Source organism: Trachinotus anak, unplaced genomic scaffold (assembly GCF_046630095.1).
Source record: "Trachinotus anak isolate AG129_WGS33_773 ecotype Australia unplaced genomic scaffold, CSIRO_AGI_Tana_v1 ptg000032l, whole genome shotgun sequence".
Classification (NCBI taxonomy): domain Eukaryota; kingdom Metazoa; phylum Chordata; class Actinopteri; order Carangiformes; family Carangidae; genus Trachinotus; species Trachinotus anak.
In genome coordinates, this window is record NW_027273883.1 from 8,454,351 (window position 1) to 8,470,648 (window position 16,298).

The 16,298-nt window shown below is 41.5% G+C and overlaps 1 protein-coding gene across 6 annotated transcripts; it reads left to right on the plus strand.

Annotated features, from left to right (window-relative positions):
* The first annotated feature begins 310 nt into the window (after nt 1-310).
* On the plus strand, nt 311-16,135 carry thrap3a (thyroid hormone receptor associated protein 3a). Of its 6 annotated transcripts, none has more exons than XM_071468937.1 (11): nt 311-532; nt 5,623-5,767; nt 8,714-9,631; nt 10,011-10,694; nt 10,973-11,145; nt 11,669-11,780; nt 12,089-12,173; nt 13,532-13,713; nt 13,824-14,001; nt 14,179-14,322; nt 14,472-16,135. In XM_071468937.1, the coding sequence occupies exons 2-11, from the start codon at nt 5,646-5,648 to the stop codon at nt 14,694-14,696; spliced, it is 2,823 nt and encodes a 940-aa protein (XP_071325038.1). In that variant the 5' UTR covers nt 311-532; nt 5,623-5,645; the 3' UTR covers nt 14,697-16,135. The 6 variants fall into 6 exon arrangements, with proteins under 6 accessions (XP_071325038.1, XP_071325041.1, XP_071325040.1 ...); XM_071468940.1 differs by having other exon boundaries at nt 8,720-9,631; XM_071468939.1 differs by lacking the exon at nt 311-532 and adding an exon at nt 782-800.
* The last annotated feature ends 163 nt before the right edge of the window (nt 16,136-16,298 follow it).

Consider the following 16,298-nt stretch of genomic DNA (forward strand, 5'->3'; position numbering starts at 1 on the left):
GTCATTTGCAAATACTTAACAAAAAGGGAATGGACTGATTTCTCACTATAATAAATGTCACTAAACACCATAGTGCACCACAGACACTGCGTCTGCTCCCTGCAGGAAAACGGTTACTACAGTGACTTTTCGTCGGGGATTACTAGGCTTCCATCACCGAGATGTTATTACAGGGATATATGGACCGATCAGCCTCCTATATTTCTAATACACGGCTTAGCTACTGACCCCATTCATTCCTCTAAAGACGGTGTTTTGACAGACGGAGAAGGCGGAAGGAAATATGACCCTCTGAGCCGCACGGAGCAGTCACACCCCCCTCCTTTCTCTGAACACCGCAGACTCCTGCCGACACACACGAACACTCACACACACACACACACACACACACACACACACACTTGACACAAGTTGGGCAAACGAGCACAGACACACAGAAGACCAGGGAGCACTTGTCTGTAAGTCATTTCTGCAGCGTTACTCCGTGGTACCTGAATGCAACCTCGACAGCGCTGAACGTCAACGCCGACCGGTAAGTGGCTTCGATTTGTTCACTTTCCCTTTGCGCTCTCTCTCTCTCTCCCTCTCTCTCTCTCTCTCTCTCTCTGGGCAATAATTCAGGAGAAAGTGGAGATAGCCTAAGCGTTCATGACATGATGGCAGCAACATGGAAAACTGACGGTCGCTGAGGGGGAAGTTAGGCAGCACAGCGGCTGATCCATGGCTAAGAGTCACTGGATGAAATGAGTCTGTTACAAAAATGGAGCGATAATCACATTTCTGGTGATCAGCGTTATTTGGTTAGTAAATTCATCCATTCATTCATTATCTATACCCCTTATCAGTAAATTGTTAGATCTAATAAGGGGCATTTTGTCTTCTGAGGGAGGCACTGGTCTGAATGCTTTTCTAATGTGATGTTAAATGTTAGATTAGTTCTTTTTTCTTCACTTGACTGATGCACTGTCCATCCCATCCAAGACATGATCCACTTTCTTTGATATGCTTTCATTTCAAGTCCGCTGATGTCATTTGAACAGCTGTAGTGAAAATATCTGTGAAGTAAGGGCTGAATAATTTGCTGGAAGCTCAGCAGCTTTATGCAGATGCTGTTTGTCAATAGTCATTTCTTGAACATTATTCAGTGGATCCTCGGACCACCAGAGGATTCAAGGGGGACCTCAGTAAAATGAGAGGTTTAATTTTACTAGTAGTAGGAGTTGTTTTCAGTGGCGGGCCCGATGACATGATGACTGTTGAGATTGCAGGTTTGACTAAATTGTCCCTCCACCTACAGTAAACAGCTGCCATCCTGAAATAAGCCTAACAAGTTACACACAGCAACAAGAATCGCCTCTTTGTCATGAGTTTCCTGTACATGCTCATCTAACTGGCTTTTATGGTCCAATGTGAGTCTATTTCTGGGGTCCAGTGATGCAAACTAAAAAAAAAAGTTTGAAAACATTATCATGTAGTTTCCTGCTTGGCTACTGGATCCTGGTTGAGGTGGATCCTCTTTAACAAACACCGGCTGCACAAAAAGTTCACATACAATGAAAAGGTGTGTCCATGTTGATATATGCTGGAACAAACTGAAGTGGCAGTGCAACATATTCTGTTTTGCTTTGACTTTTGTCCGTGCCACTTTCTTTGAGAGAATATAGTGGCGATCACTTAATCAACTTTCCATGTGCATGTGTCCTCGGCTACTGTGGGCGGTGCTCACATTTGTGCAAGTTATTTGAGGACAAAATATACGAATATGGCGAAGTGTGCAACTTTATTGGCACCATCTGGGCGTGGAACTCCTCAGGCAGTGAAATTAACTGGTGGCCCAACAGCAGAAATGAAAGTATTCTGGTTATACAACATGCCGCTCTCTGCCACTCGTAATAAACAACAAACACACCAACTATGTCTTCAGCTTTTTGCTTATGAGACCGTCAGGCACGGGAAAAGACAAACATCAATTGTAATCATTTTGAAAATATACAACTATAACTCATCATTTGCCAGGCTGTTACCAACTGACTGAAATAGAGAGGACCTTTAACTACCGAGTTCCCCCTTGTGTTCCACAAACGTGGTGATGACAGACAGATGAGAAGCATGTCGCTGTGAGGATGCCTCAGTGTCACTCTGCTGTATGCCATTTTCCATGCAGAAGTAGCCTCATGTACACAATAGAAACCCTGCAGTGGGAGTTTTTAAGCTGCTAATGGTTGCTGTTGTAGACTTTACAATAGAACTAAATTACTGAAAGCAGCACAAATGCTACCAAAACAGATTTCCCCTGCCGAGAACACAGTGATATTGAACTGCCTTAGTTGGCAGAAAGTTAGATGCTACCGGGATCATGTTATCATTAAACTTGTCCCCAAGTTCAATGCCAAGCTAAAAGGTGTTCCATCTGTCATTGTAGGCGATTAGCAAAGAGTAATGTCGTATGAGCTATGCACATGAGGTCATATGTTTGTCTAACAGTCAGGCTACTGTAGCTCCCTCAAGACAAACGAGCCAGCTAATACTCATTCGGACACGGCTGAGGGAAGCAGTCTATTCAGAAGATTTATTGTATCATTAAACAACCAAAAGGAGGAAGCCGTAAAGTTTATCTTGTCTGAAACAGCGCTGCCAGTTGCTTTGCTATCCATTAACCGCCTCAGCATGGAGTGTCTCACTGTCAATAACCAAAGATTGTGCCAATGACAGTTGCTGTAGCTTTTTCTGAAATAGCAAGCGGGAAGTCTCAGGGGCACATATAGATAGCAAATGTGATTCCAGCTGCCACTGTGGCATCCCAGTCTTAATGATGGGGCACTTGATTGAGTGGAGTATTTCTTCTCCTATGCTTTGAGCAGTGTATCGAGTTGCTGGACCATTGTTGATCGGGGCTACTTTTGCTGTTACATGAAGTAAACAGCTGATGAGGATTATACAGCTGTCGCTCCCTCCTCCGAGGGGACTCTTAATCGTGTGTATCCACAGTATTAAACTTCTACCCATATAGAACCACTATCAGCTGAATTCTGTTTCACTATTTAATAACTATCTGTTCACTGTCCCCTGTTATTTCAGTTCTTTCTGCCGACTGTTTTCCATCCTGCTGTGTTAAAGACCTGCTTTTCTAGTTTTGCATGTTGTTCCTTTTTTTTTTTTTTTTTTTTTTTTTTAAATAAGGTCAGCAGGGTTGTCCATTCAGATACCAGCTAGTATATACACCTGATGATCCAAACATGAGATAATCAATAACGGGGTCACCCAGTGATAAAACTCCGGAAGAAACCCAGAAGGCTGAAGTTAGACTTTAAACCAGGAAAAACTTTGTTTTTTCTTGGCTATTGGTGACAGCACTGTAAAGTGGAGGATGTGATAGAGAGTTGATAATGCAATGGCATTTCCCTGGTTGACACATACTTTGTTGATGGCGATTGGTGAGGTGTTTTTTTTTTTGTTTTGTTTTTTTGCTCAGGTTTGGTTTAAGGATGTCGTAAAGGTGTGAAATCATCATCTTAAAATAAAACGTTGCTCGAAGTACAGTGTGACGTGTGTTTGCATTTGTGTGTCTGTGTGTCAGTAAGAGTACTGGTGTGCTGAAATCTAGTAGCAAGTGATTAAAGACCAAGCTTGCCGCAGCCTTTTTGAGAGAGGCTGAAATCTCAGTCATTAGGCTGCCGACCACACAGCGTGAAGGAGCAGCAGCTGCAGCTGGTTATCAGTCAAGCTTTCAGAGTGAAGCTATTGAAACTGTGATGCCACTCTTCACTTCTTTCATACTAGGTACAGGAGAAAAGGCAATGGGTCCACTATACACATAAGCAGACATAAGGTTGTGTGTTTTAATAAAGCAGTCATAATGCAATAGTTTCATTAGCTGGGGAACCTTAGCTCGGTGGAGCTGTTTTGTATACAGTTTCTGATGAAACCCATTCACAAGTTTCAAGGAAACTATTTTCAGCCATGTGAAAATGTCTGAAACACAGATGTGTTGGTTTTACACATTTTTATACAGTTATTACAACAAATTCTGAACAATCCACTACAGTTAGATTTTTCCTCAGGAATTGCCTTCAAGGCCAACTTCCTCTTGTATATAACGCACAATTAAGAAGGCTGCCAGTGCCACAATGTATTTGTTTTACACGTGCTACCACACGCTGGAAAGGGCCACATCTGACTGCCATACTATTCAATGTGCACAGTAAGCTAAACTGACGGTCTGTTGAGGCTGGACCTTCAGGAAATTATCCTCTGAAAGCCAAAAACAACACGGTGCCAGGAATGAGGAGAGTGCGAAGTTCACTGAGCACGAACAGCATGCGGGGGAAGATGGATCCATTTCAATACTCTCCAAAATAGTAGCAAGGATACACACAGGGACCACCATGTGATAGCGTGCACTGGTTTTTAAATCCCCTGTCATGTGTAGTCGGCAATTTCCTCCTTCCAAAGTCTCTGAAGATGACTCTCATAATGAAAGATCAATTATTTGATCCCTGGCATTTACTGTACTATGAGGACCATATGTTGCAGATAATGCCCTGTGGACCTTGGCAAGAATTAGATATCCCTACTATAGAGTTGTATTAATAATTTTTGGGAGTTTGCAAGCGAAGCCCCAAAGGAGTTGAGAAGCAACATCCTTTGAAGTTAAAAGTATATCTGACGCCTCTGTGCACTGAGCATGCAGTTAAAAGTCAGCGGTCTCAGTAGATTCTTTAACCACAAGCATCTGATATGGTGAGTTAGCTACAGAGGAAATCAACTAATTTTCCATCAACTGAGTGGGGTGATGGTAAGTTGAGTATTTAACTTTAGACCAGTTAGGCGTTAGTTGAGCAGTTACTAGTACTTTTAATCATAAACAACGACAGCAAACAACCAAGCAAAGACTGCATTAGACTGGTGTTCAATTTTCTGTAGACACATTCACACAACATTTGTTTAATGTAATGTACAACTACACTGTAGCACTGTACTAATCTACATAAAATGATGGGTGAGTGGTGGGTTTTGGAGAAGCCTGAAGAGACCTGTGGTCTTTCTCTGAATGGATGAATCATTCAGAGAAATGCAGTGACACTCTGAGTTCGACTTAGAGAAAACATTTGTACTAAATGCTAAAGCTGTGTTGTCCTTTCATGTGAAGAGAACAAACGTATCTTACTCATAACTATATCTATGTGTTAAATATTTTATAGTCGGCTCCACAGTTAAGAAGTCAGATGACTGACGTAAGACTGCCCTCTATGCAAATGATCGGTGACTAAATAAAACTGGTTCTGTTTGGATGCCCTACACTGCTCCAGATTGCCTTCTTCCTTTTTCACAGCTGCTCTGTTTCTTCACGCAGCTTTTGCACTGACTGACTTTTGAAGTGCATCTCGGATGGTTATCTGTGTTGGATATTTTATTTCAAGGATTTCTGACTCTTGGCTTTCTACAAATTTCTTTTTTCTTTTGTGCTAATTCAGCTGTTCCCTCAGATGAGTAATACCCATTCTGTGCAGCCAGAGTCTTGTAAAGGTGATTTTTTATTTATTTTTTCCTTACAATGTGTTCTGTTTGCGTTCTTACATTTTCCAAATCCTAACTCGGACGTACAACTCTTTTCTGTGACAGTTTGAGGTGGGCTGGCTGCAGTGATGCCCAGATTTACAAAATCAGCCTCAAGGTCTCGGAGCCGTTCAAGGTCTCGGTCAAGATCCCGCTCCACCTCACGCTCCAGAAGTCGGTCCAGGTCCCGGTCCAGGAAGCATCGTTACAGGTAGAGTCCATTTTGAATCTGTTTGCTGTATTGTGTTTTTTGGGAGCAACCTGGTTTTCCTTTGGCCCTTATTAAAGCTTCATTATTGTTTCCTGAGCCTTCGTCTGCAGCAAACTGTGTTACAGTGCATATGAAAGAAGAATGCACTGACCCACCTAAATGACTGTGACCCAACAAAGTTGGTTTTCATGAACCAAAGAGAATCCAGCAGCAGGTGCAGCAGACAAAGCACCACCAGTTTATGCAAGGACATCAACATTGATCACCCCATGTTTCCTGCTATGTATATGACCCATTCAAATTCTGTCTAGTAAATTTTAACTTCTCTTAAAGGATGACCTGTGCAATGAGCTGTTAAAATGTGATGTGAATTATAGCAGGGTTATTTTTTTTTTTTTGGTAGGTAGTTTATTTCTGACAGTGGGGATATGTCAACAGGTGGTTCCGTGTTTTGTTATAATCAGCATTACCTGTTAGCTGCATATCTGTTGATTTCCATCCACCTGGACTTTATGAGCTTGGTTCTCATATGAATAGACAAAGCTGGTGTAGCGTATTAATGGATTTGGGTCTGACCCAGGCTCTAAAGTCAGCTTCTGTGTCCAGAGGAAATTGTTGTTTGAGAAAGAGTTCAGCTGCCGGTTAGTGAATTAACTTAAGTTTGAGTGAATATTATCCAATAATATTGTTTGCAATGCACGGAAAAACATTTACATATCCTTCAACCTCAGTGGCACATGGAAATATTTTATCAAGCCCATCAACACAGCGTTTGGTTTTTGTTGCTTTGCTTAAGCAAAAATGCCCTGACTGTCGGGTGAGCTGCTGCTATGATGTGCACTTGGAAGAAAAGGCCAGGCTTCACTCTGATGCCTCTGCTGTTTCTGGCAGAATGACTGTGGCATGGCAGTAAAATGGCAGGGCAGCTCATTTCCTGGCAGCGTCACAGCTTAAAATTAGCATAAAGAAGAGACATGGAAGGAATCTAATGGTTAACTCTTCCCTGAGCACATGGTGCACACATGCAGATGGGTTTGTGGAACTGTAAAACCATGAATGCACACATTTGCACAGGTTTCACAGAGATACCAAGTGACGTATAAAGACCCAAGAAAAGCAACACGTATACACGGAAATGATTTATTTCCCTACACCACCTGGGAGAAACATCCCCAACATGTTGACAAGTCTGATAATTAAAACCAAGCAACAGTTCCAGTTTGGAGCTTAATCTTGACTCTCTCTCACTGTCACCATCCCCTGCTTTTAACACCTCAGTACCCATATAGATGTAGTGAAACACTCAGTGTGGACTTTCCTCAGTAACCTATATTAAAACTATAGTGTATCCTGCTGGAATATTAAATAAATGAGTATTTGGTTGGTCTAATTAATCTTTTTTTTTTTTTACAAAGCCTCACTACACTGCTTGAACAGCCCTTGTAACTGGCAAGCATAGAGTCAAAGGATTTGCGTAGATTTTTTTCCCCCCCTCATATGGTCCATGTGACTCCCTGCTTCACCAGAGCTGGCTAGAAGAGCTGCAGTATCTGTAGCTCGCACTGTGAGTGTGCAGTGCTGCTTAGTGCGCTGCCTTCTTTAATCACTCTGTATTCCAATGAAAAAACACACTAGGTGAGTTCTGTGCTTTTTCAGCCCTTTTCTATGGCTTTAGAGTGTGTTTGCATGTAGTGTGGTGCTGCTTGGCTCTGTCAGTTCTGAATATGGTGCTGCAGTATGTTGTAAGCTTTGTGTGTATTTGTCAATTTCTTAATATACAAAGACTTGTTGAGCCATGTTAAAATTTTCATGGGGAAATTGAGTAGTTACTTTTTTATTCATTGATAGTTGTAGAGAAGTTGCCGAAGATGTATGTGATATAACATATGAATTCATTATCTTGTAGAATGCTGTGGGAAGTTGTGGCTGTTGTGTTGAAATGTGCTTTGATTCCAACATATTAGTTTAACTGATAACATTATCGATTTGAAGTAGCGAACATCCTGTATTGTGGTTATTTTCTCAGGGCTATGTGAAAGGTTCAGGGTTGAGTACAACATGAGGCTTTTTTTTTTTAAATCAGTAGCACAGCAGAGCCACCATGTGGACTAGTCTGAACCTGCAGCCCTGCTCAGCACCATGCTGTGAAGTCTGCTTTTTTCCCAAGCACAGCTCCTATGTGTGCTTTTCTCAACATGGAGGCCTACAGGTTATATACTGACATGTTTAGACAATTCAAACAGTTACATAGCTGCTGGCTGCAGCTGCTCTTCTGTCAGAATGTGTTTCGTGGTTTTGTGATACATATGTATCTGCTATTTGCTTGTTGCATCTTTAGTGTCTGTTTAAGAAAACTGAACAGACTTGTTTGTCATCAAACAATATTTGGTTCTGAGTGGTCATCGTTGTTATTTCCTTACACCAAAGATTTATCAGTAGTAAAGTCTGAGCCTCAGTAGTTCTTTGTCTGTTCAGCCATGGAGTCACTCAGTGCACTAACACTGTTCTTTTTGTATTTATTGTAAGAATAGCAATAATCAAAGCTTTTATGTACTGACCGAGTTGATCTACTGTTGTGTATGTCAGTAAGATGAAAGGTATTCACTCCCTTTGTAAGTAATGTTGTCTTACAACATCAAAGTAGATTTAACTGGCTTTAGATTTGATTAGATTTAATTTATTGCCTTTTTTAACGTTGGTGAACATAAAAATACCCTTCGATATAAAAATGAGAACATATGCATGCATGTGTGTCTGTCTTTTGTTGAAACTGTATCACAACTTAACTGGTAATTTTAGGCTGTGGTTTACAGTTTGTGGCAGTGTTGTATTGCATAACATTGCTGCAGAGTTTTCTATTTTTGGGGCCAGAACCCAGAAAAACTCGGTCTCTTTCCAGAAAGGAGTTATGTGCTTTCTTTCTTCTTTCTTTTAACTTCTTTGTAGCTCTAGGTCTCGGTCACGGTCACGGTCAAGATCTCATTCTCCATCTTATACCCGGGAGAAGAAATATCCGAGAGGATACCACAACAACCGGGAGTTCCGGGGCTACCACCGAGGCTTCCGGAGACCGTACAACTTCAGGGGCCGAGGGCGGGGCTACTTCCCACGTGGACGGTACCAGCGTGGTGGTGGGGGTGGCGGCGGCTACAACAACTTCCGCCCCAACTGGAAGAATTTCAAGCAACACCCTCAAAAGCAGCAACATCATCATCATCAGCAGCAGCAGCAGCAGCAACAGCAGCAGCAGCAAAACCATTTGCAAGGACAATCACACAACCTCCAGAAACGCTCAGGAAGCCCCCCTCATGGTCACTCTCAGCACTCTGACCGATCCTCCACGCCCTTATCTAGACACTCTCAGCATTCTTCCTCCTCCTCGCACTCGTCCTCTCCCAAATGCAGGCCATCCTTGTTGCTGGCCAACCAGAACTCCAAAGATGTGAAAGAGGACCACTCAGCCGCAAAGGAGGTCCAAAAGGGAGAAGCGGGAGATGGGGAGCCAGTGGAGCTTGTCGAGGTGTCAGCAGAAGATGCCAAGGAGGGAACAGGCAGTGGGAAAACAGAGGGGAACTGGAAAGGCCTAACAGACTGCATCAGTAGCCCAAAGAGAACCAGTCCTCTGGCAAAGTCTGCTGTTATTGTTGGTCAGAGCAGCCAAACTGCTAACCAGTCTGGTTCCTCCCCTAAAAACACAGTTGACACCAGCAATGGCGCCACCTCTTGGCAGATGGGGTGTAGTTCATCCCCCACAAAAAAAACATCTCGTGAAGGTCTAAATCCAATGCTTTCCAGCTTTGACTTCTTCTCCAATGAGGAATACCCGGATGGAGATAAGACAGCAATATCCATTGCCTTCAGAAAGTAAGGCTGATTTTACTTTTCTTCTCTAAAATTCTGACATTGTTTTAGCAAACTATGCAAGCTTTATAGTTTGATATCATGAATTGTTGTTTTGTTCTTAAATGCTTTCACATCCCTTTTTTTAGATCACACAATAAATTTAGTTTTGCCTTTCCCGTGACTTTGGTCAGTCATGTGTGGTTGACTGAAAATAAAATTAAAGGATTTAGAGAGATTCACAATATTTGTTTTGTCAAGCTGAGTTGTTTTTAACAGAATTAATTAAGGCCTTGTGTCTGCTGTCAGATTGTCATTTGGTTTTCTGTCAATTTACTTGTTTGTTAGTTGTTTCTCTCATGTCCAGCTAGATGCAGCTCTTTATCTCTTTGTCATTGTTTAGGTTTCTTGAGGAGCAAAATAAAAAAGCTTGGGAAAATGGCAAGAACACAGAGACAAATGATGTGGATATGGAGCAGGGGAAAGTAAACGGCAAAGCATCGGCAGTTAACACTGATTCAGTGTCAAGGAAGTACAAAGAGGATGCTGACAGTGAAGTGTCTCTGAACAGCTTTTTGAAAGCTTCTCCTTTTCTGTCCGCTGATGGTGAGGAAGAGGAGGAGATGATCATCAAGCCTCACTCAAAGTCGTGTCACAAAGACTGGCACAATGGGGACGAGTCCTCTAAGCCAAAGAGCAAGGTCACTCACTCAGCCCGCGAACTGTTTGAAGAGTGCTTTGGCAAATGGCAGAATGCTGCTCACTCACAGAGAGCTAACAGTGACCTTGACGCCATGGCAGAGGAGATATATCTCAGTCGAAAGCAGGATAAAGCTGCAGCCATTGCTGCCGCCCTCGCCAAGAGGGAGTTTGCGGGAAAATTTGAGGAACTCTCCCCAGATACAAGTTGTAAAGCGAGGAAGATGGCAAAATCTCCCTCTATCCCATCTCCCACACCACCACCAAGGAGGAACTCTGACAGAGAGATGTTTATGGTCAGGGGAGAGGACTCGCCTCTCATCTCCACAAGAAAACAGGAAGCAAAATTTAATGTGAGAATGGATTTTCTTGGAGATAGCCTGATGAGGTGAGCATCATACTATAGTTTCTTACCCCATATGAAGTTTTTCTTCAGTGAACCAGAGGTCATACGTGTACATCCAGCAGCAGACTTGGCAATAATCACTGCACTTCTGTTGTACACCGATGATATACTGTTTTCTTTAGAAAATGATCAAAAAACAATGCATTTACTAAAATACTTTTACTACAATACTTTCCCCGTTTGGTCTGAGTGAAGAACAACATGTTTTCTTTTATAAAGAAGAGCTATAGACAAATGAGGATGTCTCTTGTCATTTTCAGCTCTTCTGATATTTTAGCTGAGGAGCGACAGTTGTCTCAGGATCTTGTGCAGTCCTCAAAAAAGGATCAGGAGTTTCGCTCCATCTTTCAACATGTTCAGGCTGCTCAGTTACCCAGGAGTCCCTCTGAGCTGTTTGCTCAACACATTGTTACCATCGTTCACCACATTAAAGGTGAGTCCTCCCTGTTTCTAAGACATGCCTTGATGTACAGTTCACAACACAGATGAATCTAATCTGACAAGTTTTTTCAGTAATGAAGGAAAGCATCTGTTTTTCAGAATCACGCCATATTGTATTTACTTTGGCCACGGATGTCACTCAGCATAGGCTCATCTTAACTTTCAAATCTATGACAGACTACACCACAATTGCATTTTTTTTTCTGAAAAAGCATCATTATGTTTTGAGAGAAATGTAGAACAAAAACAGTAGGGATGAGCAATATGGAGTAAATTTTCTGGAAAATCAATTAGAATCTGTTTATGGACACAATGATCATTCAGGTATGTCTGTTTTTGGTTTATCCAGTGAATGAAATACTTGAAAAATCTGGGTACTTCATTACATTGATACAAAAATCCAATGTTACCATAAAGCCTGCTCATTGATTTGCAACATTACCCATAATGATCTAATGAATAAATCTGGATGTAACCAGCCTGTAGTCTTGATTTCTTGTTGTTTACACTCACAGCTCAGCACTTTCCATCTTCCGGCATGACTCTAAACGAGCGATTCACCGTGTACCAAAGACGAGCTGCAGAGAAGGAAATGATGAAGTCAAGAAAAAGCCCAGAGATACACAGGTAGAGTCGCCTATTGAGTGACCCTCTCACCTTCAGTGTGCTGTGGCTTCACCTCCTCTTTTAACAGCTTTCAGGTATTTCTCCCACCTTTCCTACCTGAAAATCAACAGACTATCTTGGCTTATTTGTTCTCATGCTCGGTGGAGGTCAGTTTTATTTTCCCGCTAGTTTTTCTTTTTCTTTTTCCTGTTTGGTGTCGTCTTCGCAGTTCAGTGTAGCTCACAGTTTGATGTTTTGGTACCTGTGCTGTGGTTCCCATGACTATGTGCATTTAATTGTCTTATTTTAACTGTCTTTCTGTCCCACAGAAGAATTGATGTTTCAACGAGTGCTTTTAAGAAACACTCTCAACTTTTTGAGGCGATGAAAAGCTCAGAGGATGGCACTTACAAGGTGACTGAACATTTTGCAGTATGAAGTATGTTGGAAAAACAAACAACAGCAAACAAGTGAGCAAGCCAGATGCCTTTAGACTGCACTCTCATAAAGCCTGTGGCTTTCCTTGAAGGGAGATGCTCAAAGTCTAAGAAATGCACATGCAAAATAAGGCACTTTGACTTTGTTGTTTGTTATATGGCCTTCACACATGATGAATTGGTTATACTGTGGGCACAAGCCTGACCACGGCTAATGAATCAAATAAGGTCAGAAATGGAAGCCACTGTGCCAAAGCTGTTCAAAGGACTCTAAACAATTTTCTTCGTAAGTATTCTTTAAAAAAAATAAGGAACGGAAATAACCAACAGCAATCACTACATTTACCTGTGCTCATTCTTAACTTTTTGAGTAGATCTTCACAGTGTTTCTTTATTGATGCGCATGGACACATATGGCCAACCATTTGTAAACATGGAACATGAATGCTGCTAAAAAAGAGTAAACTCAAAATAGCCTGAACGATCGTATCTTCTTGTTCTTCACTTTTGCTAAAGGTGCTTTGCATGTACAGCCAAATACCCTATGAGGTTCATACTATGACTACTTCTCACAGCATACCTCAAAGTTTTTAGATTGGTTTCCCACCATTTCAGCACCTTTTAGTGTCACTTCATGGCATCAGGATGGTATGATAATCAACTGACAAAGACTTGAAACTTTTTTGAAATAGGAAACAGGTCATAGTGAGTACTCAGAGACTCTTCTGAAACCACTGGTGAATGCACCTTGTTGCTGAAGCTCAGGCATGTAAAAATGTGGTAACCAGCTGATGGAAGTCATTAAAAACATGGAAGACAAACAGGCAAGGATGATGGATGAAATACGTTGGTGCAGTTTGTTGCTGTTTGTTGAGTAGTGGATCCTTCAAGTCTCAGATGCTGGCATGTCCCGCTTCAACGCACCAGTGAGGAGGCTTTCAAAACACACCCTTCTGATGGCAGACCTTGCAGTGGCATTACTTTGACAAAAAAATAAAGCTGACTGTGATTTGTTGCCTTTTTCAAGAAAAGTCTTTGCAAGTTGATTTTCATACCATCTAAGTAGCTACCTTGAAGAAAGTCAGTCTACAAACATATGCTTTGGAGATTGGTTCAAATTTCCACAAACATGCAAAACTACTGGTTTGGCCCTTTAAGTGCACTGGAAAATTTACTCCAGAATGGTTTTATTCATGCCAGCTGGCTGTTACCCTTGTTTATCCCCTTTTTCCACAATTTAGTTTACAGACCAGCTTGGCTGAAAGCAGACTGATAGCATCTTCATGCTAATGCAAAGTCTGTCCACTACGTTGTGTTCTGTTTTGATTTGCCCAGGACGGCGGGGAAAAAATAAAGGGTGACCCAATGGACCTTCGTTTGGATATTGAGCGTCGTAAAAAATATTCCACCCATGAAAGAGATTATAATCAGGATCGGGGAAGAGATACAGGAGATTCCCCAGATTCTAGTAGAGAGAGATCTGTGGAAAAGTCCTCCAAATGCCACAAGAGATCAAAGTATGTGCAATCACCCAACACAACAAATATGCTAAATACTGTTGTTCATATACCCAGCACTATAAACAGCTGGGCATTAAGGATTTTGCATGTACCATTTCTGCTTCTAGGAAAAATAAGAAGCGCTCTCGCTCAAGTTCGTCCTCGTCTTCCTCATCCTCAAAGTCCCAACAAGAACAGGATTTGCCTCAGGACAAGTGTGATCCCAAAGATGAAGGCTTTAATAGGGCAAGACTGGGTCAAAGGGAGTTACCAGGCCCCGAAAGAGGAAGGCCACGTGGAGGATTTGTAAGTTTAACAAATTTTGTTGGGTAGATGGTGTTTTAAGGAGATGTCATCCTCTTTGAGGAGTGTAGTTTGGAGGAATAGCTGCGTCATGTTACACTGTACACTTGACTTTTAAGGTTTGTTCTGTGTCAATGATTTTGCTTCTTTTCAGCTGCTTTTCTTTTTCTCCAATTACAGCAAGTGCGAATTCGTGGAAGGGGCTGGAACAGAGGTAACTGTCAGGGGAACAGTTCACATAGTAACCCCATGAATATGGCAGGGCACCCAAAAAGTGAAGACTGGGACCCAGAGTACACTCCCAAGAGCAAACAATACTACCTGGTAGGGCCAATCTCTTGCCCATTCATGCCTCATATCACCTTAAATTCACCACATATTCACCACATGGTGTAACTTAGTATAATCAAGCTCAGGTTTGTTAGAGTTGTTGTCTTGATGCCCCTCCATCCTTTTTCCTTGCTTCCTCCCAGCATGACGACAGAGACGGGGAGGCAGGGTGCAAGTGGTTGGACAATCGTGGGCGAGGGCGGGGAAGCTTCTCCCGTGGAAGAGCACGATTCATCATCCGCAAAGCCACCGGGGTCTCCAACACCAACAGCCCCAGATGGGCCCATGACAAGTTCCAGGTCAATGGGGAGCAAGGTGGTGCACAGGAAGAAGAGACAGAACAGGACCATAAAGTTGGAGAAACTTGAGTGCTGAAGCAGTCTGCTGAAAATCTTAATTGTTTTCTGTGTTGTTTCGGGAACTGACTAAGTGATTTTGTCCATCACAATGGATCGATAAATGCAGATTAAAATGTTTTGAAACTCAGCTATTGCTAGGAAAACTTTTAAGCATTAATTTCACTTGGACTGGACACAACCAGTTACTACATCAGGATACAGTTTGTTACTAGTAGAAGCACTGTTTAAGGGTGAAATGCTGTGTCTCATGACAACTCCCAAGTTTGTGTTACACGTTTCTTTGCTTTTTATAGTGAACTGAATTATTCTGTGCAACATTTTAGTAATATTTACACTTTTCTCACTTGGGTACTTTAATTGCTCTTGTATTTTGAAGTAGCAAGAGAAAATTACATTGTAGATCAAATCAGCTTGTGCCTTATACTTGTGAAAATGAAGAAATGTTTTCTGAGGGAGTTATGGTACTGGTACGTGCTTTAAAATCTACTTTAATCCCCTAACATGAGTGTAGAAAAAGAAAGCAGGCATGTTGTTTTGAACTGTGTATGTCTTGACTGGAGTGAAATGGCAGCAATAAATACACTGTAGTTCATGTTGACATAAAAAACACACACCACTGTTTAGCCAATTCAGCACTCTACAGATGACCCTGATCTGACAATGGGACCAAACTGTGCAGGGTCAAAGGTTAAATTCTGCAGCCTTTCATTGTACATGATCTATGATACTATCTGGTAATATAGGAGACTGTTATTAGGCTAACTACCTGTAGACTTAACATGTTCATGAAAACATTTTGCTATCAGAGATTTCTACTCTTCACAGTAGCTGTTTGCTTGATCTTGGATACCACTAATCAATGTATAATACTGATAGTGATTATATATTTTTTTTCCTCCAGAGACATTCATTGTAGTTTTTGTACCTGGCTAGGCAGGATAATGACTGTGTAATGTAAAGGAGAATGTGTTTTAATACAATAGATGTTTATGTGATTTTTGTTTGCTGATTGCAAACTTTTCTCCAGCTAATGATGTTTAATCAGTTAATGTATATTGTGTGCAACCGTGTCAACATTTAACAGGTTCAAAACTAGCAGTTGTTAAGTGTATAGTTTGTAACAGGAACACAGGGCAGTTTATATGACAAGGATTTAGTCTAATCCTACAATAAGAATGTAGAAGAAGAATTTTTTCAGTGCCTATGTCTTTTCTTGAAGTCTAGGATTATAATCATTTCTGTTTGGCCAACTGTCCATACAACTGAATTACACAATTTGTGCCTTGCCACGGGTGCACTGGTCTTATTTGTACAACACAGGCCTACAGATTGAGATTCATGTTTAATTGTTGAAAGGTTATCTGCTTAGGAAATAATGCTTTTTTTAAATAGGTGTTACTGTTTTTTTTCTTAGAGATTGTAAATTAAAGAGACACTGATTTCTTTGATCCTCGTCTTGATGTGTCTTTCACTACAATTTCTCTCACATATTAGCAATTTGTTTGAAATGCCATGTCACAGCAATCATTGTTGTTTTCTCCACCTAACTTGTTAAGCAAAAAGATCAGCAGCAGTTTGATGTATGCCCACAGCTAGACCTCCATCAGTTTG

What these genes read in the sequence shown, in the direction of transcription:
- thrap3a (XM_071468937.1), top strand. Translation starts at nt 5,646, where the DNA reads ATGCCCAGATTTACAAAATCAGCCTCAAGGTCTCGGAGCCGTTCAAGG. An exon ending in CATCGTTCACCACATTAAAG is followed by an intron (nt 11,146 to 11,668) that starts GTGAGTCCTCCC and finishes TTACACTCACAG; the next exon opens with CTCAGCACTTTCCATCTTCC. An exon ending in AAATGCCACAAGAGATCAAA is followed by an intron (nt 13,714 to 13,823) that starts GTATGTGCAATC and finishes TTCTGCTTCTAG; the next exon opens with GAAAAATAAGAAGCGCTCTC.